Raw genomic sequence first — 24937 nt, 5'->3', positions numbered from 1 at the left:
AGTGGATGAAGCCAAGACCTTCGTTGTTTATGTGGGAATTGGGCATCGGGAGGAGAGGCTAAGGAATGTTTTCTGTGAATTTCGCCCAGTTTGGGTGTGAAGCTCAGCCCTGTGATCCCGCACCACGGTGGCAGGAGCGGCTGTGCAATGAGCTCAGCTCCCACATACGCTGCTTACAGACAGGGCAGCTCGCTCGTGGAGCAACGTGAGGTTGGGTCGCGTACCCGTGGCCCGCAGCTCCCCGCTCCGTGCTAACGGCTCCGCTGCACCTGCGTGCGGGTGTCCGGGGTGCCGGTACAGCGGGGCCTGACGCTGCGCTTTGTTCAGTGCGTGCTGTTACAGCAGCGACGTCTGTTCTGTGAGGAGGTCACGGGAGGGAGATTTTGGAAAACCCAACAGGCGTTTGCAAGCAGGCTCCGGGCCGGCCGTTGGTTTCGGTGCCCGGCAGAGCGGTAAAGCTGCTGCGTGAACGAGGAGCGACGTTACCCCACCACGCTCATGCACGGGCCGGGCTGCGAGACGCTGCCCTCAACATGCGGGGGACAGCGGTGCTCCGCTGCGGGCACGGCGCAGCGCGGGGAGGTCCGTGCGGTGCGGGCAGAGCTGAGAAGTGGGCTCCGTGCTTTTAAGTCCCCGCCCGTAGGACACAATTCGCCCCTCCCGAGCCCGGCACGGGGCTCTTCCCAAAGCTCACTTCTCCAAAAGGGGCTTCTCGCCGTCACGTGGCGTTCGTTTTGGGGAAGCGTCTTTCCCCAGATGGGGAAGTGCCGCATCGTATTGAATCGCATTGAATCGCATGAATCGCATTGCATTGAATCGCATTGCATTGCATTGCATTGAATCGCATTGCATTCAACTTGTGCTTTTTTCCAACAAAACCCCGCGTCGCGCCGCAGGCTGCAGCTGCCAGCAGAGCGCGGCCGGACGGGCTCCCAAGTGCCGCCCGTTGGGACGCCGCCCGGCTGCGCGCCGCGGCCCCTTTAAGGCGGCGCCTCGGAGTCACTCGCTCCGCCGGGGAGCGGCGTCACGTGGGGCGCAGTCTTGTGACGGGCCGCGCTCCCGGCAGCCGCCCGCCCTCCCTCCCGCGGCGGGGCGCAGGGCGCAGGGCAGGGGCCGCTCCGCTCCGCTCCGCCCGGCCGCCAGGGGCCGCTCCGCCTCCCGCCGCCTCGGGGGAACTCGCTCCTACAGCCGCCGCCGAAGCTCCGGCGCCCCCGGGCGGGGCGGAGGGCGGCGCCCGGCAAGTTGGGCGCCGAGGCGAGGGCGCCGCTTCCTCCTCGCTCCGCCGGCGGCCGCCGCTCCGCGCCCAGCATGGACAGCAAACCGCTGCTGCAGGAGCGGCCGCCCGCCTACAGCCCCGCCGCTCCGGGCGCGGGCTACGACTACGGGCAGAGCAACTACGGCGCCATCCCCGCCCCGCAGCCCGGCTTCCAGCCGCCGCCGCCGTACCCATACCCGGCCGCAGGTGGGTGCGAGGCGGGGGGGGGGGGCGGCGCGGCGGGGCCTGGCGGGGCCGGGAAGGGGCCGGGCGGGTCGGGAAGGGCCGCGGGCCTGCGCCGCCTCCCGGGAGCCTGAGCTCCTCCGCCCGGGAGCGGTGCCGCGCTCGGTTGGGGCGCTCCGGCTCCGGCGGTGCGAGTCCTGCGCGGAAACGAGCGCACAACCGCGGCGCGCTCAGCCTCGCCGTGCTGCTCCTCCGGGCTACCGGAGTGTCATGGTTTTGTGCTGTCAATATTCTACATCATGACATCATGTGCGGTATGAACTGTTTTGGTGGTATAAGAAAGTGTAACAGAGGGTATGTGGAAGTGTAACAGAGGGTATGTGGAAGTGTAACAGAGGGTATGTGGAAGTGTAACAGAGGGTATGTGGAAGTGTAACAGAGGGTATGTGGAAGTGTAACAGAGGGTATGTGGAAGTGTAACAGAGGGTATGCGGAAGTGTGGAAGGTTCATGCTCCAGATCTGTGGAATGGCAGCATCCCGAGTACTCAGCCCTTGGAGGAAACTACATATCCCAGGGGACAACGCGGCCAGAGATGAATCACCAGAGGAGGAGGACACACATATAATCTCGCTCCCAGGCTGGAACGTCCCTCTTTTCGCCCTGTCTTTCGCTTTGGAGCGCTCCATCCCTGCTGTCTCGCTCTATCAGCAACGTTCCAGCCTGTCGCCTAGAGATTGCAGTAGGCCCCCGGTTCTCCGGGACTCTTTTTCTCTCTTTCTTTTTTCTCTGCCTTGTTTGATATAGTAGTTGTAGTTATATTGTATCATATTGTGTCTCGTATTTAGTAAAATAATTTCTTTCCTTAGATTGCTGCCGTTGTTCTTGTTCATTTCTCCCCTTCTAGGGGCAGCAGCCTCTATCACGGATAAATCTAGATAACCCGATTACATTATCTTGGTGGAGGATGCGGGCAATCTGATTCGATTAGATCTGCTGCTTTTTTAGCTTCCAGAACAACTCTCTTTTTGCTCTCTAAAAGCTTTGTTACAGGAGTGTTATTTTTTCATAGCTGCTCACTGAGAGCGTGACCTTGAAATTCCAGACGAACTGTCAACAGTCTGAGCTAGCTGCTCACTCTGAGCATTACTATCTTGCTTTTGTAAAGAAAACAAAGAGATTTCTTGCTCTCTCAGAGCACAGCTAGTTAGCTCTGACTTTCACAGGGCCTGCTAGCTACTATCAGCTATGAACCCACTCTTCATTCCAGTCGCTCTGTTTAGGGGATTGAAAGCAATCATGATCCTCTCAACATATTGTCCATACGTGCTTTCTTTTTGCGGAATTCTGTATCTATATAACCTAATAAGAACCGTGATGGAGACACCTGCCTGGTACTTATATGCAGTGTGGTATAATTTAATTGTCGGCACATACATTCCAGATGGAATAGCTAATTTAACAGACACCACGATGTTCAATCCAGTGTACAGGCTGTACTCTCAGATTGTCGTACGCTTTTCAACAGCCGAGGTAATATTAATTCTTGGTCTCATACTCATGTTCATGTTATCAATATCAGTGAATGTATATGTATTCCTATACATTCGTTCTATGCAGAAGTCTCCTCCAAAACCAGAGAATGCTGACTGGCAGGGAATATGGAAAGGTTTAGGAAAGATCTTAGAAGCGTGGGGACCCGCAGTGTCGTGGGATTTCACTATTGAACACCTGAGGGACCCTGAGAAATTAAGTGAGTACTTGGGTCAGAAATCTAAGGAGGTAAACATTATTTGGGGTTTGGCTTACGCATACCGTGCTCTGTATAATACTATTCTGGAGAGAGAGAGTTTCCGATCTGAGATTCAGACCAACAAAGATAATATCCAGGTCGACTCTAATCAGTCACGGGAGGCATCAGTAGCAATATCAGTTGCCCCTGTGGAAGGCAAGAAATGGAGACGGGTGTCCACGCGTCTAGAACGAAGAGAAGGAGGAGCAGAAGAAGAGGAAGCAGAAGAAGGTACCTCGTCTGGATCGGCACCGAGAAAGGCAAAAAGAAAGACTAAGAGGCGTGAAGAAGAGGCTGATGAGGAGGAAATTGTTTATCGTCGACCTCTAAAGCTGACTGAGATCCAAGGCTCAAGAAAGGAGTTCATACGGCGTCAAAACGAAGGTATCCTTGCCTGGTTGCTTCGCTGCTGGGACAACGGGGCCCACAGCCTGTCACTAGATGGTAATGAGGCACGCCAGCTAGGAAACATTTCCGGAGACACAGCTATCGACAGAGAGATTAGCAGATGTTCAGATGAAGATGCCACCCTCTGGGAGCGACTCTTAGCAGCTGTGAAAGTAAGGCACCCCTACAAGGCAGCTTTGAAGCTTAACGTTATTAAATGGGATACAATCCAAAGTGGTATCCAGTATCTGAGGGAAATGGCCATGGTGGAACTGTTGTACAACCCTGCGAATTTAAACGAACGTGATCCTGAGAATGTGAAGACCGATCCTGACATATGGCAGAAACTTACAAGTACAGCACCAGAGAAATACGCGTCATCACTGGCAACAACGTGTAAAGAATATGTGGACCACAACAGAAGGCCCGAAGTTAGTGAACTGATTAGGACACTTCAATACTTCGAACATCAGTTGTCCCCACTGTACACCGCCACTATTTCTGCCATCTCACAAGTAAAAGACCGGCTGGATGAGATGCACGAGAAACTATTTCCATTGACCAATCGTGACAAACCCATACAGGTATCAGCAGTGTCCAATGAAGATCAGAACGATCAAGGAAGTCTATTAAAGGAACTGATCAAACTAATTAAAGGTGATGAACACTACTCCTCACCTGTAAGATCAGAAGTCTCGGCAATTAGACGCACACGCTTCCCAGCTCGAGCAAGGAATAACAGTACAATTCCACCACGTGTTTCCATGTGGCGCTACCTACGTGACTGTGGAGAGGACATGAGGAAGTGGCATAACCAGCCTACTTCTGTACTGCGAGCACGGGTGAGAGAACTACAGAATAGACCAACCACCAGTAGAGCTGCTCCGGTTATCACAGGTAACCAATAGAGGGGCCCTACCCTCAGTCAGGGGAGGGACAGGGATAATAGAATTTATTGGACTGTGTGGATTCGATGGCCTGACACATCGGAACCACAGGAATATAAGGCACTGGTGGATACTGGCGCACAGTGCACTCTAATGCCCTCCAGTCATGAAGGGACAGAACCAATCCATATTTCTGGAGTGACTGGGGGCTCTCAAGAGTTGACTGTGTTAGAAGCCGAAATAAGTCTCACTGGTAAAGACTGGCAGAAACATCCTATTGTGACTGGTCCAGGGGCTCCATGTATACTGGGTATTGATTACCTCAAAAGGGGGCATTTCAAGGATCCTAAGGGCTATCGATGGGCCTTTGGAATAGCTGCTGTAGATACAGACAATATTAAGCAGCTGTCTGTTTTGCCTGGCCTGTCAGAGGACCCGTCTGTTGTGGGGCTGCTACGAGTGAAAGAACAGCAAGTACCAATTGCTATAAAGACAGTACATAGACGGCAGTACCGCACTAACAGGGATTCCTTGCTCCCCATTCACGATTTGATTCGTCAGCTGGAGAATCAGGGAGTGATCAGTAGAACTCATTCCCCTTTTAACAGCCCCATATGGCCAGTGCGTAAAGCCAGTGGAGAATGGAGGCTAACTGTAGACTACCGTGGCCTGAATGAGGTAACACCTCCACTGAGTGCTGCTGTGCCAGACATGTTGGAACTCCAATACGAGCTGGAGTCAAAAGCAGCCAAATGGTATGCCACCATTGACATTGCTAATGCCTTCTTCTCCATTCCTTTGGCTGCAGAATGTAGGCCACAGTTTGCCTTCACCTGGAGGGGTATTCAGTATACTTGGAACCGTTTGCCCCAGGGGTGGAAACACAGTCCAACCATTTGCCATGGACTGGTCCAAACTGTGCTGGAACAAGGTGGTGCTCCCGAACACCTGCAGTATATTGATGACATTATTGTGTGGGGCAATACAGCAGAGGAAGTTTTTACAAAAGGAAAGCAAATAATTCACATTCTTCTACAAGCCGGCTTTGCTATTAAGCGAAGCAAAGTAAAAGGGCCTGCCCAGGAAATTCAGTTCCTAGGTATCAAGTGGCAGGATGGACGTCGTCACGTCCCAGCAGATGTGATCGACAAAATCACTGCCATGTCTCCACCAACTAACAAGAAAGAGACACAGTCTTTCCTGGGTGTGGTGGGCTTTTGGAGGATGCACGTTCCAAACTACAGCCTCATTGTAAGCCCCCTTTATCACGTAACGCGGAAAAAGAACAATTTCACATGGGGCCCTGAGCAGCAGCAGGCTTTTGAGCAGATAAAACAAGAGATAGCCCGTGCCGTGGCCTTGGGGCCAGTACGGACGGGACAGGATGTAAAGAACATCCTCTACACTGCTGCTGGAGAGAAAGGTCCCACTTGGAGTTTGTGGCAAAGAGCCTCAGGAGAGACCCGAGGCCGACCCCTGGGATTTTGGAGTCGAGCATATAAGGGGTCTGAAGAGTGCTACACTCCAACTGAGAAGGAGATCTTAGCCGCATATGAGGGGGTTCGGGCTGCTTCCGAAGTAGTTGGAACTGAAACGCAACTCCTCCTGGCACCTCGACTGCCAGTGCTGAACTGGATGTTCAAAGGGGAGGTTCCTTCCACCCATCATGCTACCGATGTCACCTGGAGCAAGTGGATTACCTTGATTACACATCGAGCAAGAATGGGGAACCTCAATCGTCCAGGAATTTTAGAGGTGATCATGGACTGGCCTGAAGGTAAAAGGTTTGGAACATCACCAGCAGAAGAGGTGTCACGCGCCAAAGAGGCCCCACCATACAATGAACTTCCGGAAAACGAAAAGAATTTTGCCCTGTTCACTGATGGATCGTGCCGCCTTGTTGGGAAACATCGCAGATGGAAGGCTGCTGTGTGGAGCCCTACACGACAAGTTGCAGAGGCCACAGAAGGAAGAGGAGAATCGAGCCAATTCGCAGAGGTAAAGGCTGTCCAGCTGGCCCTAGACATTGCTGAGCGGGAGAGATGGCCAGTGCTTTACCTCTATACTGACTCATGGATGGTGGCCAATGCTTTATGGGGATGGCTGCAGCAATGGGAACGAAACAACTGGCAGCGGAAGGGTAAACCTGTTTGGGCCGCTGAACTATGGAAGGACATCGCTGCCCGAACAAAGAATATGGCCCTAAAGGTGCGTCATGTAGATGCCCACGTGCCCAAGAGTCGAGCAACAGAGGAACAACAAAATAACCACCAAGTAGATCAAGCAGCCAGAATTGAGGTGGCTCAAATTGACTTGGACTGGCAGAATAAGGGCGAACTATTTCTAGCTCGATGGGCCCATGAGACCTCGGGCCATCAAGGAAGAGACGCAACATATAAGTGGGCCAGAGACCGAGGGGTGGACTTAACTATGGACACTATTGCGCAAATTATTCATGATTGTGAAACGTGTGCTATAATCAAACAAGCCAAGAGGATGAAACCTCTCTGGGAGGAAGGGCGATGGCAGAAGTATAAATATGGGGAGGCGTGGCAGGTTGATTATATCACCTTGCCACGATCTCGCAGTGGTAAATGCTATGTGCTTACCATGGTAGAGGCAACCACTGGGTGGCTTGAAACATATCCAGTACCCCATGCCACCGCTCGAAACACCATATTGGGTCTTGAGAAACAAGTCCTGTGGCGGCATGGCACCCCAGAAAGAATTGAATCTGATAATGGGACACATTTCAAAAATTCACTTATAAATACTTGGGCTAAAGAGCACGGCATTGAATGGATTTATCATATTCCCTACCATGCACCAGCCTCTGGTAAAATTGAACGATATAATGGGTTATTAAAAACGATGTTGAAAGCAATGGGTGGTGGAACATTTAAGCACTGGGAGAAGCACCTGGCAGAAGCCACTTGGTTGGTCAATACTAGAGGATCTGTCAATCGCGATGGTCCTAGCCGATCTAGTCCCCTACACACCATAGAAGGAGATAAAGTCCCTGTTGTGCATGTGAAGAGTATGTTGGGAAAAGCTGTTTGGGTCCTTCCAGCCTCTGGAAATGGCAAACCTGTCCGTGGAACTGTTTTTGCCCAGGGACCTGGGTGCACCTGGTGGGTGATGCAGAAGGATGGGGATGTTCAGTGTGTACCACAGGGCAAATTGATGCTGGGGGAGTGCAGTCAGTAATTCCATGTATCTGTGTAACCATGATGTAATAATGTAGAATAAGGGGTGGAATGTCATGGTTTTGTGCTGTCAATATTCTACATCATGACATCATGTGCGGTATGAACTGTTTTGGTGGTATAAGAAAGTGTAACAGAGGGTATGTGGAAGTGTAACAGAGGGTATGTGGAAGTGTAACAGAGGGTATGTGGAAGTGTAACAGAGGGTATGTGGAAGTGTAACAGAGGGTATGTGGAAGTGTAACAGAGGGTATGTGGAAGTGTAACAGAGGGTATGCGGAAGTGTGGAAGGTTCATGCTCCAGATCTGTGGAATGGCAGCATCCCGAGTACTCAGCCCTTGGAGGAAACTACATATCCCAGGGGACAACGCGGCCAGAGATGAATCACCAGAGGAGGAGGACACACATATAATCTCGCTCCCAGGCTGGAACGTCCCTCTTTTCGCCCTGTCTTTCGCTTTGGAGCGCTCCATCCCTGCTGTCTCGCTCTATCAGCAACGTTCCAGCCTGTCGCCTAGAGATTGCAGTAGGCCCCCGGTTCTCCGGGACTCTTTTTCTCTCTTTCTTTTTTCTCTGCCTTGTTTGATATAGTAGTTGTAGTTATATTGTATCATATTGTGTCTCGTATTTAGTAAAATAATTTCTTTCCTTAGATTGCTGCCGTTGTTCTTGTTCATTTCTCCCCTTCTAGGGGCAGCAGCCTCTATCACGGATAAATCTAGATAACCCGATTACACGGAGGTACCGGCGGGCTGCGGCGCTGCTGCTCACGGGACACCGGGCCGGCGCCTCGCGTGGTGGGGACCGCCGGTGTCCGCGCTGGGAGCGGGGCGGGACGCCGTTCGGGGAAGGTCCGAGCGGGGCAGCCTCGGTCGGGGCGGGCTGTGCCGGGGGAAGCGCGTCTCGACTTGTGGCCGCACCGAAGCGGCCCCTCAGATAGCCCCGATTTCTTCGTTTTTGACGTGATGTGGCAGCGGAGGATCGATGCCTTCTAGCTGCGGCTCAGATAACGCGCTGTTGGCTCACTAAGGATGTGGATTTTCGGGAAGGATTTCCTTCCTGTGCCGTGCTGCCCCCCTGCCGGCACGCCGTCACTCCCACCTCTCTGCATCCAAAGAGAACCAGACTGGGGTGCGCTCTGTGTCACCTCATTGTTTCTGGAGCGGGATGTTGGTGATACGTAACATCCAGAACTGAAACCCTCCGTCCTCATTTGTTTAAGCTGTATTTCCTTGGTGTTCTAACAGCGCTGACACAAACTCAGGGTTAATTATTAGCTTAATGCCCTTTTTAGATGGTTAAACTGTACTAGATACTTGGATTTGTGAAGTGCTTTTCTTGCTGCGTTTGCTGACCGGTGTGTTTCAGCCCTGATGTTGGTAGATTCGTACAGTGCTTTGCCAAGACGTGTCTGCCTTTATTCCATGTTCCCTTTGATACCTTCTACCAAGTTATCGTTGTTCTCCATGCCTTACTCAGTGATCCAGCTCTGGGTTTCATTGCAGGGTATGCTGTTCCTCCACCGGCATCGCAGCCGAGCTACTCGAGCACATACACCATCATCCAGCAGCCCGCTGCCACCACTTCTGTAGTAGTCGTCGGAGGTTGTCCTGCCTGCAGGTAAAACCCTCTTCTGCTTGAGAAGTAAACTGCCCTCGGTTTTATGTTTGAGAAGTATCTGTGCAATTGCTTGGTTTTCTGTTTGCGTGTGCATTAGAATGGAAATAACTAAGGAAGGGCTGAAGTTCTGCAGTGCTTTAACGTGGTGTGTCCGAGTGGGCTCCAGACAACTGCTGTAATTGCTACAGTGAGCTTCTTGCAAACACGGATCCGTTCTGTGTGGAGGAGGAAGATCTGCAGGCTGTGTTCCTATCCAAAAGGCAGCTCAGTGACGGGTGCAGAGGGTGGTTTTCAGGAGAAGGGCTGCCAGGAAGTTCTTTCTGGTGCACTTGTGACCACTGGGAGCGAGGAGTGTGACTTCATTGTGAAACACTGTGGTTTCTGACTGCGGCACTTCTGCTCTCCAGCAGTGGCTGTGCTGAGTCTCCTCATTCCCAGCCCAGGCTGTGCAGAGCTGAGCGGGGCGGTGGGCACTGCTGGGTGGGAGCGTCAGTTGGGTTTGGAAGTTCTCTTGCTTTAGAAGTCCCTTTACTGTGGAAGTGCAGGAGAGTAATAGATTTGGTTCAGGGTGTTAATCTGACCAAGTGAAAACCAGAAAAAGAGCGGTCAGCTATTAGTTAGGATTGCAGTGAAAGGACAACTCCAGAGATCGGCAGCCATACAGTAAATGATATAAGGAAGAAGGCAGGCAGGCTCACATCATTGTTGTGAGTTCGCAGTGCTTCCTTTGCGCTTCTCAGCTGTGCTCATCCCAGGTTATTAACTAGTGGGTGAGGGCAGCCTGGTTGCTGCTGGTGCAGCTGAGGTATCTGTGTGCCTGGCCAGCCCTGACTCAAATGCAGAGCCCTTCTGTTGGGATGTATCACAGTTCCCCTTCTGGTGTCTCGTGGAAAGGGAATCGTTTTCTGCAAGTCTGAGCCTCCTCTGGTCCATTTCAAAACATGAAGGGAGCAGACTTGCTGGAACAGCTTAAACAGTGTTGGGTTTCAGTGTGACAGGCGTGATGGAGATGGGTGTGATGGCAGAGGCTGTGTCCCGTGCCTTTTGGTCATGTTAAAAACTGGCGCTTGTTTGAAAGTCAGCACCTGCCTGTTGAAATTCCGCTAGTTAAGGCAGAAGATCCTGTACCAGCCGGAGCTATTAACCTGCACGTGTATGTTCTAAACAGCGAGGGAAAGCGGCCTCTGAGTTGTGGGGAGGGTGCGGTTGGTCCTGCTGCTGCAGTCATCCCACTAATGCTGGATGTTTATGTGCCCAGCCAGGAGGCAGGAGAGGTGTTACGCCTGGCTTGGTGAGGCAGTGGGTTATACAAACCTTGCCCTAAACCCAGGAGATCTGACAAATATTAATATGAAGTAATGTTCTGTGATGAGTCGGGGTTGGTAGACTCCTGCTGGCATCAGTAGGGTTTCTTTACTGTTCTTGTAGTGATCCTGAGATGCTCTGGGAGATTCTTTTGAAAGAATAACTTGCAATATGATATCTGTGCTCAGGGTCCTTTGGGGCAAATCTGGGCGAGCGAGTGAGTGAGGACATTCTTAAGTGACCTGGCTTCAAGAGTTTTCTTCAGTCATCAGCCTTGTGCTGCTGGGGTAGTTCTGTGCATGGCATTCCCATGGGGCACCGTGCTGCACAGCTCAGGCTGCAGGGCTCTCCTCAGCACTGCAAGTATTGTTGGAATCCCAAGGAGCTGCACTGAGTAACAGCGTGTCGCAGCCTTCTCTGCACAATGCTGTTTCCTGACTGTGTAGAGGAGTCAAAGCCCCAGTGACAATACTGAGGTTTGGTTGTCTCCTGGTTAGATAAGGAGTTGATGTTGTGGTACTGCAGGAGAGACTGGTGAGACCTGGTGGGAACTGTACTGCTGGGTCTGACGGGATCCTGAGGAGGCAGCTTGGTGTTCTGAAGGGTTACACTGAGATTATTACAGCTCAGAATCCTCTTTGACTGCTCAAGACCTTGAATGTAGTTCTAGTTCACTTCTTGGCCTGGAAACCTATTTTATGAAGAGTGCAACATGCAAATACGTTCTGAATGCCACACTGAACAGAAGGATACCAGGAGGGCATCAGTAACTTAAAAAGCTGTTAATAGTGTGTAAACAGTGCACTAATCTACAAAGACAGCCTTTCTGGTACTCCTCTGATTTGGTACTGTGCACAATTACTAGAGAAATTCGTCTGCTTTTGAACATGAAGGGAACTCGTGGCTGGGCCGAGGACGTAACTGACACAGCTCCAGCCAACTTTCTGCCTTCAGAAACAAGTCAGGCTTCTGTGCTGTGGCGTGAATCGTGCTGTGAGTCGTGGTGAATAGTGCTGACTGAACTGAAAGCCATTTCTGGTGTGAAGTGTTGGATGTTGAGGAGAAACACGCGGTGCTGGTCTGTTACTTGGGCAGAGTCTGTCAGTCTGTCTCATTGCAGCATCACAGATGATGTTGGAAGTAACATCTGCAGTGGTTAGCTGGTGATCTTCAGGCGCCTTTTGTCCTATGATTTAAAATAAATGATTACTTACAAGTATCTGCAGGAGTTTCCTCTAGAAATGGGTGGCAGTGTTCCTGGTCACACGTTAATGCCTTTTTAAACAACTAACTCTCTCTGAAGCACTGGCCTCTCCGAGGGGTGACTCTCCCGTCTCGTGATCTGTCCCTCTTGCCTAAAGTTACTCATTAGACAGATCATCCCCACTCATCCTTGGTCAGTGTTGCCTTCTAATTACCAGCTTCAGCACTGCTGAGTGTTCTTTGTGTCATTCAGAAGCCTAGGCTGGCTGTAGGGCTCAGGGGGAGCTCTTCCTCCAACCCAGCCCTGACATACAGAACCGAGATGCAGATTGCTGTCGCTTTTACTGCAGGAAGCTGACATGTAAGGGTCGGTAAAGTCTGGCTCTGAAACTAGAAATCATTTTGTGTTCCCAAGAGCAGCTGGAGTCATTGCAGCCACCGCTGAGAGCCAGCTGTGTCGTCTTTTCAGCCTGGAGGTTGCAGTTCAGGAGCTTCCCTTCAGGTCACTTTCATTTTCTTTTTCCTCATCTTTTGTTGGTGGTACAACAGGCTGCAGAGGGCTGTTTGCTTTCCTGTTGCTTAGCAGAGAACAGATCTATTTAAAAGTTGGGAAAGCATTCTTTTACCTGAAGCTTGCAATGGGGTTCTTCCAGAACGTGGGGCAGAATCCGTGATTGGCCCTGCTGGGTTTTGATGTTCCTGTTTAACAAGTTCTCAGTTGTTTGAAGGGGGAAAATACATAGCTTCTGGATTGTAGTGGTTTTGTCTTCTGACAGCTATAAAATACCTCCTTGAGAAGGGTTGCTGTGGGTCCCAGGTTGTAATAATGCTGAAGCTTCTGCTGGGGTTGGAGAGCGAGGCAACTGTGAATAAAACCTCGCTTATTCTCACATCTCTTGCAGCCTCCTTCCTGCCACAGACTGTGGGCCTCGTCTTTGTTCCTGACTTGCTAAAGGAGTAGATTCTGAGAGGCTGGATTTGTTTGTTGTTCGTTCAGTGAGCTGCAGCACTGCTCAGACCAACCGTACGTTCTGGGAAAGCTGCACATTAATGCTCAACTCCTTCAAGATTTCAGCCTTCGGGTTTCACTTCAGTTATTTCCATCCCAGCTGCTGTGTGTGGTTTGATAGAAGCTCTTTCAGGGTACGGGATTTCCGTGGTTGTCCAGAGTAAATCTATTTAAATGTTAACATTCCTGTTACAATTTCACCATGTGTATCAGCTTCATATTCCAGGAAGCAGAAGGACGTAGCTATTTATCAGATGTGCTTCCTTAAAGAAAACCTGTGGGTTTCTGTTTGTGGCTGAGGTGCTACAGAGACCTTGTGAGTAAAGCCAGCTTTGAAGGTAGCATTTAAAAGGCTGCTCTGAAAAGGGGCAGCTGTAACAGTGCAGCAGCTCCATCGCTGCTTTCTGTCACAAAGAAGATGGGCCTGCTGTGAGAATGGAGGGAGCTCCCTTCTGTAATGCGCAGCTTTCTGTGAAGGTTCACTACTGGGACTCACTGGGGGTTCTTCCCTGCTGTGCTGTGATTTGGTGTCTGGAGCAGTCAGGGCATGAAATTCAGCAGTGGTTTATGCATGTGACTGTGAAGAAGAAGGCTGTGATAGAGCAGATGAGCAGAAGCCACGAGTGCCTCTTGGCGTTACTGCCTTGCATAGCTGTAACTTCCCTGCCTTGCAGTGGAGGCACGCAGCTGCTTAGCAGGAGGCCCATTGCCCAGGGCCAGCAGGAGGAGGTGCGAAGCCCCTCAGTGGGGTCCCACATGAGCACAGTGTAGCTCTTGTGCTTCCTGAGGACTTTTATGCCACTGTTTTGATTGTTTTCCAAAACTCGGTTCAGAACACATCTTTTTTATGCAGCTAAAAAGGTACAGCAGAAACCAATTCCCTTAAAAGCCACTGTTTGAAATAAGAAATTAGGAATGTATAAAAGAAACTGATCCCCAGCTCCCGGACAGGCACTGTGTCAGGGTCAGCTCTGTCTGTGTCCCCATTTATGTGGGTGTCTGTATTCTGACAACTGGCTGCCTTTGTGGCAAGGAGGAGGAGCCTGCTCTTGTTTGCTGGGTGAAAAGGTAACCGGAGGTGCAGTGATTTGGCTGCAGGTGAGTGAGGGAAAGCACAGATCAACAACCATTTGGTGGGCACGAGCTGGGGCTGGAGGAGCTGGCAGCTCCTGTAGAAGAAAGCAAAGCTGTCAGCATACCATACGTACTCAGTAATGGCATTACTGTCATTTGCTGCCGCTGCTTGCAGGTGAAATTTAAACTGTTTAACCTAGCTGCTATCGCTGCATTGGGTAGGACAGGCACAAAGAGGAGCTGTCTGTGTTTTCCTGGTCACAGTTAACTTTGGATGTTGCACACCAAATCTCTCCTGCTAGTTCCCTCCTGACGGTCTCCACTGATGTCTAAAAACGGCTCTGCCAGCGCTGTGGCCGGGAAGGGACGCTGCTCTGAGATCTGCACTTGCTTTGTGGGCCTCTTCAGTGTGTGAGACAGCTGCGGAGTCCTGCCAGTGAAGTGCAGCTTCTTTTCATGCCCTGCAGGGCTGATCGTACGCCTGGAGTGCTGTCTTGGATTGGGGTGGCCCTTGGTTGTCACTTAATAAAGGATGAAAAAGGCTGACAAGCATAAGTTTAAATGCTGCGATGTAGCATTAAGTCTAAAAACGCCCACGTTAAATTGCACTGATGTTGAGTTTGCAAATCTCAGTGTTGTCTCTCTGGTCCTGAGTGTGACTTCGTGTTTAGAGTCTTACTTTCCAGAAAAGATTTGTCTGAGAAGTGATTTGGCATTAAATGCTTGTCAGTGGGGATAACTGACCTTACTTTATGGAGCTGGCGGCTGCAGTATAGCTTAAATCCTAGACACTGCTTGCAGTATAAATAAACCTTTCCACTTTTAGATGGGGAGCGGTGCAGTTATAATCAGCTTTTATGTGGTTATGCCACTGAAGAAAACTTATGTTTGGTTACGTTAATGAAGCTACAGTTTGAATATGGAATCTGATCACCCTGTCACTGAGGTACACGGGCACAAACTAAAATACTCATGTTCTCCTTTATAACGAGTTCTCCTCCTTCTCCTCCATGTAGTAACTCCCTAAGCAGGGGCGGTGATTGGATACGTGTTCATCTAAAATTAGGTGCTGACACAAACCGACAGACCTGGAAGTGCTCGTGGAGTGACTGCCCTGCTGCTAACAGAGCTGCGGCAGGGCTGGGAGCTGGCCTGGAGGGGCTGCTGTGCTGTGCTGTGCCAGTTGGGCACATCCATTCCTCTGCTGCTTCCCAAGCCGTGGCTGCAGTAGCTGCTGGTGCTGCGGTTGCTGGCGGTGCTCCCACGCTGCTCTGTTCCCCTGGGCCTGGCTCTGCTGCTGGCAGTGAATCTGATCACAATTGGTTGCTCTTTTTATTTTAGTTGTCACTTTGTGTGACCAAGGAGTACTGCCTGGATCCCCCTGTTCAGGGGGAAGCGTTTGAAGTAAGTGCAGTGTCAGGGACATCTGCTGAGTGGAGGACTCGGCTATTTGCAAAATGATTCAGGGGCTGATGGTGGCAGGTTGGACAGTGCTGGGTCTGCAGCTCCGTGGTGCTGAGCAGAAGTACCCTGCTGAGCCCACTGATGCTTGACTGGTGCCTGTGTTCCTCGAGGCCAGATCACATCCAGGCTGCTTGTGTTCTTGACTGAGCGCTGACCTGCTTGTCACAAAGGTGACTCCAGGGCAGGAGCTTACCATGGCATTCTTACCAGATGAGGAAAAGATACAGCAACGCTAACAAAGCAAGAGTTGAACTTTTCGAGGGAGACGATGCTCAGTGTGTGCAGACCAAAATGCTGCCATTAGTGTAATAGCAAGACAGGGGAGGAGTTTGGTACCCTCCACATTCTGTGTGCTGCATGCTTTGTGTGCCTTTTTGTGTCTCTGAAAGGCCTGGAGGCAGACTTTGCCTTCTTTGGATGGATCTGTAATACTGCAAACTGCCCGCATCTTTAGTAACGTAGAGACGTCCACATTGTGTCTGTGCCTCTCTGCTAGTGTAGTGTGTTACCTGGTTAGCCTGTGCTGAGGGAAATGGAGAGGCCTCACCTGGCATTCCCAGCTTCTGCCACTGGTCTCTATTTGGAGTGTCCAGCAAGTCATGCTCTTCCACAAATAGCAGACACAGTGTTTGCCTACAGCACAGTCTTTAATTACAGTCTAATGCTGAGTGTCCCTTACACGTGACTGTTCAGTTCTAGTGTCTGGATGTGTCCCAGCGAAGAAATTGTGATGGAGCTTTCCAGATCTGCTTACAGAAGACTGGATGAAGTGTTAATAATCCGGAGTATATGCAGCACAGTATCTGCCTTTGTGGTGCATTTGCCTTTCTTCCAGTTGTGACAGCGCTGACTTGTTCTGTTGATGACTTTTTAATGTCTCCTGCGTTTCGTTGTCCTGCTGTACCAGCTGTCCCCTCTGGCTGTGCTTCCCAGCACTACTGCAGGTTAATGGGGAATTCTCTGTGGTGAGAGGGGAAGGGAAGCAGCCAGTGGTGCCGTGCTGTGGTGGGAATTTGGGCTGAGTTTGTTGTAGCAGAGCACGGGACAGACTGAAGAGCACTGCTGGACCTGTGCTGTCTGAGGGCCGTGTTAGCTGAGGTGACACAGGGCAGGTGCTGTGAGTCAGTGGCCGGTGTGCCGGACTGAGTGTGTTCCTGCAGCAGGGATGGCTGGCTCCTTTTTGTCTGCTGACACTCGGTGTAGTTGGTCAGCACTTTCACTGCAGGGGTAGAAATGCTTTTTGTGCCAGGTGGGGGAGACCCTCATAAACCTACCGTCGTTCTTGTCATCAAGGCTGCAGGCAAAAAGGGCTGCGTGATGGTGTTCATCAGCCCCGTGGGAGCCATTTGCAGCATCAGCTGGACAGGGACAGGGGTTGCCAAACCTGGCTACAGAAGAGAGCTCCAGGAAACTGCACAAAAGGCTGTTCAGCAGAAACCTGCTCTTGCTGCCACATCTCTAGTTAATGGTCAGTGTCAAAACTTGTAGGAGAGCTAGAAATGGAGTTGGGATTCTGTGCTTCAAGTCCATCCATTCTTTCAGTCAGCAACTCATGGTGAGAGCAGCTGAATGAAACCCAGGAGCCCAGCAGGTCAGCTGGAGCAGCTTTCTGCCTCGGCTGCCCAAGTTGAGGTCTCATCAGTGCTGGCTGCCCCGTGCTTTTGCAGAAGATAAAAAGACATCCATCTACAGAGCCATGGCTGTGCTGCTGCCTTCTGCCCCATTCTTACACACACTTTGTTTCGGCTGGAGAAAGAGATACTTTGTACAATCGTTTTGGTATCAGTAAGTACTTTGTACTTGTTAGTGCTTGTATTACCAGCGGTACCTGTGAGGGGCAGCCGCAATCACTGCAGCACAGCACGTGCTGACTGCGCCGTGTGCTGGATGTGGAGATGCCGTCCTGGGGAAGGGTGGCTCTGTGGGCTTTGGCAGTGAAACAGGTAAAGTTCAAGTTGGACTTCGGGCTGATGCTGATATTTGGATTTGTGATTTGGTAATGGAGGTGTGAGAACAGGAGCTAAAAGGGACTGGAAGGAGATGCTGAGCTTTTCCAGCATCTGAAGAGGAAGAAGCGCTGTGGAACTTTGGGAAGAAGTGGGTACCTACATGACTGGAAGTAATTCTGCACAACTTGCCCCATGTCGGAGCGGTGCTGGGAGCTCAGGTCCTGCAGATTTGTTTGTAGCTGCAGAACCCTCCTGCACGGCTGGTCTCTCAGTGCTCTTCTCTGTCTGTGCACACAGGTGTTAAAGTTCAAGAGTGGTCTTTAATTGTTGTGGCAAATGGAAGCTCTCACACTGCCAGAGTCGAAGCTGAGAAGCTCAGCAGTGCCCAGCTGATGGGGAGTGAGGGGTGATGTGCTGTGGGCAAGTGGCCACAGTGAGCAGCACAGGCTGCAGGTCTGAGACAGGACACTTGTGTGCTGAGACCAGAATCAGTACGGCGATGTCAGCACCCGCTTTAATGGGGCTTCCAGAATTAGGTACTGTGGGGATACCTCTATACCAAAGAGAAAGTCAAATTCTGTTGTAACAACTCTGTCAACAGAAGTTGGCTCACCAGAAAGAGGGGACTGCTACGGAACGTGGTGTTCAGCGTGGGATTTCAGTAAGCAGTGGAGTGTCAGGAACACTTTGAGAAGACTTTGGCTTCTTGTGATAGTTGAGGGGAGGGAGATGGCTCTGAAGTTTAAACAAGGTGTAAAGTTCTAGACAATTGCAGTAAGGGAACGGTCTCAAAGTCTTCATCTTCTTTCCTTCTCTCTATTTGCTATTACAGTGGGGTGTCTGAGCACTGTGTGGGAGAAAAACAGCCCTCAGGCCTTGGCTCCTTGCCTGTGCTAGCAAGTACTGCAAGGTCACTCAGCTCTGCTCCTGGTGACTTGCACTGCAGTAGGCGGTCAGAGCAGGACCCTCCTTGTTCAAGTGTTTTGCTCACCTCCAGGTCCTGAATCCTGATTGTAGCCGCTCCAGTTTCCAAAGTTGTGAAGCTGTTATTCCTGTGTGTTTGAGTGGCAAGGTGTGAGCAGGTGGCGACCTGTGTGCGTTCTTCAGTGCACTTGAGTTAAGCAATGTTTGCAATTAGTACAGCAGCTGTGAGGTGTAGCAGCTATCTGTTGTAGCAGCCCAGGACTGTGGTGGTTGATAAATAGCTGCTGTCTGGAACCAAGATACTGTTTGAATTAAACCTTTCACGTGTCCTATCTGCAGTCCTTGCTCTTATCACATGAGAGTTTCTCGGTTCTCTTTAAGCGGTACAATTCAAAGCCTTCTGCTGCAAGCTATGAGCAAAGGGGGGGGGAAAGCCTCCTCATTGCACTGCGCTTCCTTCTGCTGCATGAGATGGTGTTTTCTCAAGTGTCAGATGACAGAGAAGGAACTTTGGGTTAAACGTAGCTGTGTCTGACTCGGTCTGTTTTCCACCTTCACAGGGTTGGCGTGTTGGAGGACACCTTCACCTGCCTCGGTGTTCTGTGTGCCATCGTGTTCTTTCCAATCGGGATTCTGTTCTGTCTCGCACTGAGGCAGCGAAGATGCCCCAATTGCGGGGCGGCTTTTGGCTAAGTGGGATGAACGTGGATGTGCTATGGAAGCTACAACTGTTAGCGTACTCTTTCTAATGTAAATGTCATGTACAATCATTTTATTTGCTTCAGACCTGTTTTGTAAAGTGTGAAGAATCTTAGTCTCTTGCATGTAATTTAAACTTAATCTTTCATGAGCATGTGCATTGCGAAACATGAAAACCAGACTTGTTTTCCATGTTTAGTGGCACCTCTTGAAAACTAAATAAAACTGCTTTTCCTTTTGCAATCCTCAACTTGTGGCTGGATTATTAGATATGTGACTGATGTGCCTGGCAACGTTTAGTGTGCAAGTGAAGTGAATAATGCTGGCTACGGACAAGGATGGAAAATAACGACGTTTGAGGGTTGTACAGGTAAGGTGAAGTGGAGGGATGTATTTACCTCAGCAGGTGGATCCCTTCATCTTGCAGGCTCTCGAGGGAAGCGGTGCAGATGCTGTCTGTGCTGCCACGTGTAAAGGTGTGAGTGAGTATGTCTTCCTTCTTGCTTTAGTGAGAGCAGGTGCTGCTGACGGCCACAAGTGTTACCTCCAAGGCTCTGCAGCAGCAAATCCCACCTGCGGCAGCAGGAGTTTCCTGCCAGCAGGGACCTGGTGTTAGTTGTGTCCCGCCAGGCACTTCTGGCACTGCCACAGCCAACAGCAAAGGTTCAGGCACGTCATTATTTCGTTCTGATAAGGAGCTGTTGAAGGCTTATGGTCTTTGACTCGCCTTTCTAATGTTTTGGCTCAGGTGTGAGTTGTGCCCTTGAGATGTGTTTGCAGATGGCTGTGAGGTGCTCATGGAACGTTCCATAGCCAACAAACCCGACAGGCAGTGCGAGGGGAGGAGGAGGAACGAGGGGCCCTGGCCTGCAGCCTGTAGGTTCCTGTGCTGCTCTTCACACCCAGTAACCAAAGACATTTCCTGTCACTCACAGCCACTGTAGGAGCAGCGGTGGGCACAACAAACAGCCCTGGGATGCTGCAGGAGTGTGTGCTGTGCTTATGGAAGGTGGGATGGCCAAGAGAGAGGGCTGAGCACTGGGACAGGCCAGAGAAACATCGTACAGCAGCTAGGAGGCAGATCTGTGCTGTACGGCCATAATGTGCCCAACCTCATGCAGTATAAGGAGACACTCCGTAAGATTTGGGGCTCATTTCTAAGGTGATTATTACAGCAGGAAGAGAGTTCTTCAGCTGAGCTAGAGCCCTTTGATGCAGGGAATCAATGCCTGCAGTAAGGCACAGCCCTGGGGCTGAAGTTAGGTTTATCAGTTACATTTTGCCTGGTGAGATGCTGCATTCTGCTGCCATTTGTGCCACTGCTCAGATCCTTCACGAGAAAACCAACCTTAATCCAAGGCTGCATTAACAGAGCAATGAACCGCTTCAGTAGTAGAGGTGTAAGGAAAAGCATGGCACTTGTATGTAAGATTTCTGTGTGACTGAAGTTTGGTGTGTTTAAAACATATGTATGTATTATTGAAGAACGTGTTGACAAAGTTAGACTTAAAACAGGTTTACGGTAACGTTTTATAACTTGTATCTGCCGTTAAGCAAAGCATTACATACACATAGAGGATAAATATTTATTTATAACCAAGAGTGTCTCTTTAAACAAAATAATGTGTCGTCACTGTATACAGACAATTCTCTACTCTGCAATAAGGCAGTTGGTACATTGCTGTATCAAAAATCAATCGGCCTTTTCTAATTGAGTAAGTGGCACAGGCAGGGCTCGTGTTCTACAACTTACCACGGCAGTTCCCAATCAACAAATGCCAAAACCTCGGATCTGTGGGCTTTTAGTTAGTCAGATTTCCTGGAGCATCCAAACGATCTCCAGTATCTCCACAAATCCATCCCGCTGCAGAGGTGTGCTGTAGAACCAACCAGAGCCCAAAGCAACAGCCTCATTAGGAAGAACGCTTTAAAAATCAGAAATCCATTCCAGTATGATTCTATTTTACAGTAATTACACTTAAATAATTTTTAGAACAAGTTTAGATAGCAATCGTCGTTATTGCAAGTGATGTTTATAAGGAGGGAATGCATCTACGGAGCATCTATTCATCGAATAATGGGCGCTGATCTGTCATTCGTTACTGTCGGTCTGAGTTTCACAGTAGCAAAAGGATTTTCTCCACTGAAAAGAAATGCACAAAGTTACTGCAAGGCTGGCTGTGCTGGAAGAGCACGTTACAGCTCCGTACTAACAGAATCTACACAACTCCTAGCTTAGCCTGAGCGTTTTAAACAGCCTCACACAGGAGAGCTCTCTTGACAGCAGTCCCAGGTTTGGTAAGTTACTGTCTGGTTTGAACAAGATGTTCCTTAAAAGGCTTCCAAAGAAGTTTGGGTTTAAGTGATTCTGATTCTATAATCTAGGTGGTATGACCAAATGGAGTATTTTAAACATGAATTCCTATAGAATGTGTCACCCTGATACTAATCATCTTTCAGTTCTATGGGCTATTGGTAATAGGTGAGCGGTTGGACTGGATGATCTTTTAGGTCTTTTCCAACCTTGCTGATTCTATGATTCTGTGTCCCGCTCTGTGCCAAACAGCAGCAGAAGTGCATCTCTGCTCTGGAAGGGTTTAACGCTGCTGCCAATGGTCAGAGCAGCTCTGGAAAAAACATCCTCAGTTCCCCTCACGGTCGGTAAGTACAATAGCACACATCAAAATAAAAATGAACACAACCGTCATTGAAGAAGATGCTTTAAAACATACCTGAGGAAGGGTGGTTTTACGATGCCATTCATGTCGGGTTTCTGTAAGAGAAAGGTTCAGATTAAAGAATACAACAAAACCTGCTCCAGGTGCTCTCCTCGTTGTCCTGCTGAGGACGGGAGGCCCTACCATTAGAGCAGAATGAACCGTTTGGTGACTTGCACTGGTAGCTGTTCAGCCTCATTGAGCTGCAGGGAGGTGGGCAGAGCAAAATGATCCCAGAACATCCCAACGCTGACAGCTGTGTGTGCATACAGTGAGAGAATGAGAGAAGGGGGTCTCCTTCCCCAGAGGGGTCAGTTCTGTTTTGTTTCCCCAAGATCAGCAATTACTTGAGTTCTGGCCTGCACCGTGTAGCTAAAAATGTCAAACATCACTGAAAATTGATGGCCAAAAGAAGGAGGACGGAAGCAAAGTGTTTCTGTAGCCACTGCAGAAGTGGTTGCGGCTGTCAGTGCGTGGGGCCCAAAAGACACAACAGCACATACAAGCAAACCCACCAAACAACCAAAGCTCCCAATCCCACCCACAGGAACCCTCCTGTGTTCAGCTGCTGTTGATTTACAGCCTGTGAGTGAAGGCGTCTCCCACGACTTCTGTGGGCAGTGATGGTGAATGCAAAGCAAAGCAGTGAGCCCCGTCAGCACCTGCGTGTTTATCCAGCAGTGACTGCATGGGAGTGGCATGAAAAGAGGAATGAATGACTTTGCACAGGTACGGTTGATGTTTTGTTGTAATCAAACGGTCATGTTTGTTCAAATGTACAATCTGAAAACGTTTTTCCAGCTATGTTTGCACTGCACTTTGGTGATGAGATTTCCTTGGTTTTGGTGAATTTGAGATGACCCAGAAGGTGGCAGTGTGGCACTCACATGGCGTTTCAGGATGCTGTGCTTGGGTGCCATAAAGTCGACTGCTGCAAGGTGGGGCTGCCAAGCCTGCTGCACAGTGTGGAGGCTTTGGATAATGTTCAACATCTCCTTTTTTCCACTAAACTTTTAGTATAATCATATTTAATTTGAAGTATTTTGAATGGCAAACTAATTGCATTGCTTCCAGGAGGTGTCAGATTAGGTTTAAAGCAGAAGTGAACTTTGGCTACGTGTTCTAGCATATAGAAGCATTCTCGAGCCTGGCAGCGGAGCAGGGGCTGTTGACTTGCAAAGAAGCATGGAAGACAAGGAAGCTCTGCAGCTTTCCAAAGGAACAAAAGTAAATAGCAATTCTGCAGTGAAGTCCTCTGCTGAGAGTGCAGTTCTCTTCTTTTTGTATAACAGGTAAGAATCATGGGGTCACAGCAAAAGTGTATCTGCTACATGTTATGTGGTACCTTGACAACAGTTATGAGACTGAGATGCATTTGTCTTCCACTGCTGAAAGGCTGTAAGCACTGTTTGGCCTCCAGGGAGAACAATCAGTTCTAGTTAATCCCATCCTCACCTATCAGCCAAAACTTTCCTTTTCTCTCGGTTTTTCAGTGCAACAGGAATGTTAGTCCACAAGCTTTAAGTTTATTCATAACCCCCCTAAACCAGTACTACAGAAAGAACATCCTTATGGCTGACCACTCTTGAGAGCCAACTGAGGCTGGACAGCAGCACAGCACGGTGACACCAAGGCAATGTAATGCATTCAGTCATTTTAGAGGTCTGCCATAAGTCACCTTTTCCTTTGCACAGGGCAAAGAACTCTCTGTACTGCTTGCCTGGCAGCTTTCACAGGCTGATACACCTTTTAACTGCAGTGAGCATAATTCCATTTGAAGGACATGTTGATCCCCAGAGCTCTCAACAGACAGCCAGAATAAACAAACCCACGTATCAGTCTGACATGACAACTGTTAAGGCTCATTGCTTTTTCTTTAATCCAAACATGAAAACCGTGTGTATGTCCAAATACAGACTCTTGCTTCATCACTGCTTTAGAAGTTCCCAGATACTTAATATGAAAGTGGCTCCACACAAGAGCACTTGATACTCCTTTCCTGCATGTGAAAAGCTTTGTTTCCCATAGGAAAACATTGTCCTACACGTGACATCACTGCATAGATGATATGCTTCCTTTAACTATGTCTACTTAAGTACGTATATACTGACTTGAACTAAATAACAAGGTTCGTTACTTATAAATAAATAAGTTGCTTGAAAGCTGTTTCAAATCTGTTCAAATACATGCACTAATATTACAGCTTTGTGACAAAATGCTGAGCTAACCTTTTAGAGAGAGTCTTTGAGGAAAGATCTCTCAAACCATTACTAGTGCATCTGACTGGGTAGGACCTCCTTCACTGAGGGGAGCTTCACTCTCCTAATCAAGCAACTTCCACCCTTTTGATCCTGAAAGGATCTTGGCTGCTGCCTGTGATCCTTTCTGCAATGGGAAGGAGGAGCCTTTTCTTCCTTCCTGACAGAAAAAAAGGTTATTTTTTGTTTGTTCAGGTGTTGCATTGCTTTACGAAATAGTTTCGTCTTGCTGATAAATAACTGAATGTGATTCTTCTGCGACTCGGGAGGTCACTGCAGTACCTGCTGATGGGACCTGGCCTCTCAATTTTAGCAGTGATGACTAAATACGTAACAGAAGGATGGTGGTTTTTTCCTCCAGCAGAATGTGATCTCTCCTTCAAGAGACTTTTTGAAGGAAGTAAAAACCATGTCTGCAATACAGCAGTGAAATGTTTAGACAAAATCAAAGCTAATAATTGCCCAGTTTGATATTACTCTTCGTTTTGAATCGTTGTTTGAATGCTGGCTTAAAAGTAGAAATACCAAACTTAGGGAGTATCGTCCATTCTGAAAGAATGCACTTGCACTCATCTGTAAAATGCAGAATTAAGGCCTCGGTGCACACAGCTCTCAACAACAGCCACAGAAGCAGCGCTGACTTTCAAGGTGTTGAGTAAAGTACTTTGGACACAGAGTTATGCTGTTTTAAGCCCTCTGTCCCGCTACAGCTCTGCTGTCACTTAAGATTATGGACCTGTGCTCCTTTCCATGAGAACATGTTCTCCAGTTTCACAGATTCTCTGCTTCGAGTGCTCTTCATTATATCCCCAAACAATTTGTCACCCTTCCTATTACTCTAGGTAGACGGAGATACCAGAAGAGTGTAATAATTCTGAAGAGTATCTACTGAAGTCAGGTACAAGTACCTAAAACAGAACGGTAATTAAGGGCCTCATTCGAAAGCTCAGTTAAGTAGGTCAGGAAGAGTAAGCGGTGCAGAACGTTTAGATGAATGGCGTTGAT

At 49.4% G+C, this 24937-nt stretch overlaps 2 protein-coding genes across 2 annotated transcripts in view; one reads left to right on the top strand and one right to left on the bottom strand.

Moving 5' to 3' along the window:
* Positions 1–1047: 1047 nt before the first annotated feature.
* On the top strand, positions 1048–19200 carry BRI3 (brain protein I3). Its single transcript, XM_072348926.1, has 3 exons — positions 1048–1462; positions 9216–9330; positions 18819–19200. Exons 1-3 carry the CDS (start codon positions 1309–1311, stop codon positions 18949–18951), a joined length of 402 nt encoding a protein of 133 aa, XP_072205027.1. The 5' UTR covers positions 1048–1308; the 3' UTR covers positions 18952–19200.
* Positions 19201–20530: 1330 nt separating this feature from the next.
* The window catches only part of BAIAP2L1 (BAR/IMD domain containing adaptor protein 2 like 1), a 34532-nt gene continuing 30125 nt past the window's right edge, over positions 20531–24937 (bottom strand). The window contains exons 13-14 of the mRNA XM_072349331.1: positions 21690–21730; positions 20531–21100 (exon numbers count right to left, since the gene is read on the bottom strand). Coding sequence (XP_072205432.1) covers positions 21025–21100; positions 21690–21730 — 117 coding nt within the window. The 3' untranslated portion in view covers positions 20531–21024. The remainder of the gene's footprint in view (positions 21101–21689; positions 21731–24937) is intronic.

Source organism: Excalfactoria chinensis, chromosome 14 (genome assembly GCF_039878825.1).
Source record: "Excalfactoria chinensis isolate bCotChi1 chromosome 14, bCotChi1.hap2, whole genome shotgun sequence".
Taxonomy (NCBI): Eukaryota; Metazoa; Chordata; class Aves; order Galliformes; family Phasianidae; genus Excalfactoria; species Excalfactoria chinensis.
Note: the sequence above shows the minus strand (reverse complement) of the source record. Positions and strands in the feature narration are given on the sequence as shown.